Source organism: Eurypyga helias, unplaced genomic scaffold (genome assembly GCF_000690775.1).
Source record: "Eurypyga helias isolate BGI_N326 unplaced genomic scaffold, ASM69077v1 scaffold48036, whole genome shotgun sequence".
Classification (NCBI taxonomy): Eukaryota; Metazoa; Chordata; class Aves; order Eurypygiformes; family Eurypygidae; genus Eurypyga; species Eurypyga helias.
In genome coordinates, this window is record NW_010256847.1 from 1 (window position 1) to 4,178 (window position 4,178).

At 54.8% G+C, this 4,178-nt stretch overlaps 1 protein-coding gene across 1 annotated transcript; it reads left to right on the forward strand.

The window, feature by feature from the left end:
- Positions 1-873: 873 nt before the first annotated feature.
- On the forward strand, positions 874-4,049 carry TAF12 (TAF12 RNA polymerase II, TATA box binding protein (TBP)-associated factor, 20kDa; the record flags this gene model as incomplete). The annotated part of the gene is made up of 3 exons (XM_010153790.1): positions 874-951; positions 2,707-2,958; positions 3,972-4,049. Coding segments are annotated over exons 1-3 (399 nt in total), but the record flags the coding sequence as incomplete, so codon positions are not given.
- Positions 4,050-4,178: the final 129 nt, after the last annotated feature.

Genomic DNA, 4,178 nt, shown 5'->3' on the forward strand with positions numbered 1-4,178 from the left:
GGCAGGGAGCTGTGCCTCCCTGGATGTGGGGTGTCGGTGCTTCGGGGGCAAAACGAGAAGCTGTGGGTGGAGGAGGAAGGAGTTAGAGTCACCCTTCAGCATCTGACAATCACATCCAGGGGGAAAAAGGGCTCTTTCTTAGCCAGTGCACCTGATGGATGAGTGGCTGTAACAGATGCTTCCTCTAGCAGCGAAAGGGAGGATTTTGTCTCGTGTTTGTAATAAGTAAAGAGATAAAACCCAAGAACTTTCCCAGTTTTCTCTATTAACAATAAAGTGGCGCCCGGACCGTGCAGTCCTTTGCAAGTCTATTTAAACATCTGGTGAAAGTTGTTGTGGCTTGATGGAGTCGGGAGCCCCCCTGAGCACTCCAGGGGATGCGCTGAAAGTTTCTTTGGCTTTAACATAGACTTTAATTACAGCTGACTTTAATTACAGCTGTAATTAAACCTGAGTTTGCTGAGAGTCAGCCGTGCTGATTGCAGCCACCAGGCCTATTCCTGCCGCTGAGGGAAGCTGCTGCCGCAGAGCTCCAGGCTCGCCTGCACGTTGCTGCTGACAGCAGATACCACCCTACTCTGTCTTCTGACAGAAAACCGGAATTTGGCCAAATTCCTGCTCCCGCTTCAGGATCCTGGGAGATGCCTCGGCCCCTGCAGCAACGTGCGCTCTCATTGTGCAATATCCTCTGGTAGATGAACCCTCTCGCGCCGTAGTAAGGACAGTGCCCACTCCCTTGTGTGAAACTGTTTCAGCATCTTACGCCGGAGTGGGTGATACGGACAATATCTGGTATTCCTGTAGGAATGAGAGGTATATGGAAGAGGAGGAAGCGAGAGTAGGTTAACGCTGACTGCTGACGTACTGGGAAGGCTTTGGAAAATGGCCTCTCCGTTCGCTGGCCCCACAGCGGTTGCTGATGTAATTAAAGATCTAGACACTCAGATAGCTGTAAGTAAACCCCCGGGGCTGGCATGTGGGATTTGTCCTGGGAATCTGCGCATCCCGCATCCCATTAGTTTGGCGTTGGGTGATCTTAACGACACGCGATGGGTGCGATAAGATCCGGAAATCGATGAGCATAATGACTTTATGCTAATAAAGTGCTTTTTGCCCAAGGATTGTGGAGCTTTCTCCCCTGCATGGTGGGTACGAGGTCCTGCTTTGTGGATTTGCGAGGGGCGAAGGGCCTGAGATCAGCGTACGCTAAAACCAAGACCAGCACGCTGAGGTCCCTCCCGATCTTGTGCTGTGCTCCTCATCCGGAAGTGCTGGCTGAGGGGGTTTTGGGTGTGAGTGTAATGGTTTTCCATCCTTAATTCAGTTAAAACTGAGCTAGAAGCTTGCTGAGGGCGCTGCAGGAGCGTGCCTGGGGTATAAATTCTCCTAACGGGGATCGGTTAGGAGAATGGCACACATCGTGTGGCAGTGCATGAGCGTGCCTTGGAATGAAGCACTGGAGCAGCCGCTTCCCGGTACTCCTGCGTGATTCTTCGTTTGTGTTTTGGTGTGAATTAATCCAAACTAACCAAGCCTGCTCTGATGAGGAGAAAATGTCTGTTTGTAGCTCAGGTCGCAGACGTGCTGTAAAGCTGCTGAAACAAACTCTTCTCCCGTAAGTAAGCTCACCTCGTCATGCACGGGCTTCTCAGGAGAGGCTGCCGTGAGCGGCGGCTGCATCACCCGTCCCTGGGCCCGGCAGCGCCCGCTGCGCGAGGACCTTTGACGTCAAACCGTCCCTTCAGCGTTTGTTTCGCGTGACGGAGCTGTCGCTGCTGCCCACCCCGCTTGTGGGAGCGCAATGTCCGGAGTTTGGACGAGTCTCCTTTTGCGGAGCAGTGAGGACAGAGCAGAGCTTTGCTGAGCCTGGATTTTAGAGCCTTCCAGCCGTGAAATTCCATGGTTGCCAGTCAGTCTGTTAGCTCAGTGGCCGCTAACCTGAATGACTTCAGGCACCGAAGTGTGAACGCGGAAGATCTGAATAACCACCTAAGCTGCCACAACCCACTTCTGGTTCACCGTTAACAGCTCAGTAAACCTGACGTCACCTACCGTGGCTGTGGGTTGCCTGGTGTGGGAGCAAATTGAAGGCGTGGGCATGCGTGTTTCTCCATCACGTTACCTCTGAGTATGCAGAATTGTGCTCTCAGAACCAGAACCGAATCCTACGTTGCCTAGCTGGCAGCGAGGCTTTGCAGTTGGCCGGGCTTGAAGTGTGGCGTTGCCAAAAACGACACCTCCAGCCCTCAGCGGGCACCTCAGGGAGCCCGAGCCTTGCGATCTTCCCAGGCCCGTGGCGTGTGGAGGTGAAGGCTCACACACTGTGCCTGCTGCCTCCTGGCATCGCTGCTGCGGGAGCAAGCCCTGGCCTTTATTTAAATCGTGTTTGCATGGCCTCGTCCTCAGCGCTGTTTGTGGTCCGAGGGAAGTGCGTTCAGAAGGGCCCTGACCGGAGGGTGAGGGGTGGACGCGTGTGGGATTCAGCCCGAGGAACGAGCAGGCGGGTCAGTGCCGCTGCAGACCTGCTGCCTCTGCGCAACCTTCTTGTTCCACATAACCAGGGTGTGTTTTCTCTTCTTCTCAACGTTGCTCTTCCCCTCTCGCTGCGTCCAGAGACACCCCGTCAGGACACTGTGACTTCCTCGGGACAAAGCCCTGTTGCATTCCTTCTCCTTTCCTAACCTTGGCTTTCGTTTCCTTTTCCAGTTGATTGGTTTGGGTCCCCACAACCCCAAGAAGAAGCAGGACCTAGATAAGCTTTATGATCTAAAAGCTAAAGCCCAACAGATTATGAACCAGTTTGGCCCTTCTACCTTGATCAACCTCTCCAACTTCTCCTCGATAAAGCCGGAACCAGCCAGCACTCCCCCGCAGAGCTCCATGGCCAACAGCACCACCGTGGCCAAGATGCCCGGGACGCCCAGCGGAGGAGGCCGGCTCAGTCCTGAAAGCAGCCAGGTAATTTCATCCCCGATGATGCTCACAGGAGAGGTTTAATTCCTCTCCTTCCTTAACCTACGGGTGGGAGCTCAGTGTCGGTTATAAAGTGCCATGTATGGGTGAGCAAACATTCTCATCTATTTCTTCCCTCCCCGGCACTTTCAGGCTGATGGTGTAGAGGGTTTTCCCAGTCTCGGGGAAATGTATGCTGGGCCTGTGACTGGGAAACGCTGTTTCAGTGGGGTTTAGAGGGGAGAAATGGAAGTGTGGGTCTGTAGCCCGACTGGGGCGGTGCGAGGGGCAGCGTCACCGTTTGCATGTGGCCGGAAGGCACCCTCCTCTCCCTGCCCGCTTCGCCGCCGCCCTGACCTCGCCAGGAAGGGTAGCAGTGCCCCCACGCAAACACACAGCCCTTCCACCCTTGGTGTGAGGGGACCAGGAAGGGCAGGAGCGTCTCTGGTCCGTCTGACCCTGCTGACAGAGCAGTGGTGTTGACTTTCATCCGTATCCTGTAAGACTTAAGATGTTCAGAGGCAGTAAAATTTCAGCTCCCTGCCCCATTTGGGCTGAGGGTGCTGTCTTCTGCCCTAGAATAACTCTGTATGGCTGGTTTCCATTTGAAAGACTAAAGCTGATAAGCACAAGAGCCACGGAAACGTTTCCTTTGTCCCCTGAGCACAGATTTAGTCACTGATAGGTTGCTTGGCTTGCTGTCTGCCTCTTGAGCCTTGAAGGTTTGCCCTTGTCCCCTCCACCAGCAGCCTTGCTTCAGCCACCTCAGCGCAGGAGGCTGATTTATCCTGGCCTGCGGCATTCCACTGCCCTTGGAGCCACCCCAGGTGCTTGAAAATGACTCCTTAACACCTGATATTTCTTATCTCTGCCATTCCAGAACTGATACCTGTGTCACCAGTGTGACTTGGGCCTCGGGGGTGGGGTGGGGGACAGGGCAGGAGGAGGACTTGGTGGCTGTGCTGGGTGGGCAGCTCAAACCAGGGTGGTAAATCCCTCCTCTCCTCCCCCACGCTCAGGTTTTGACCAAGAAGAAATTGCAGGACCTGGTGCGTGAGGTGGATCCGAACGAGCAGCTGGATGAAGATGTGGAGGAAGTAGGTACCAACCCGCAGCAGGGGCTGCGGCAAGAGCGGATCGGGGATGTTGCACGGACCGGTGGCCATTTCCCCAAGGCTGGGGGGGGGTGTTGGCTCACTTCATGGGTGGAGAGTGGATGGAGAGCA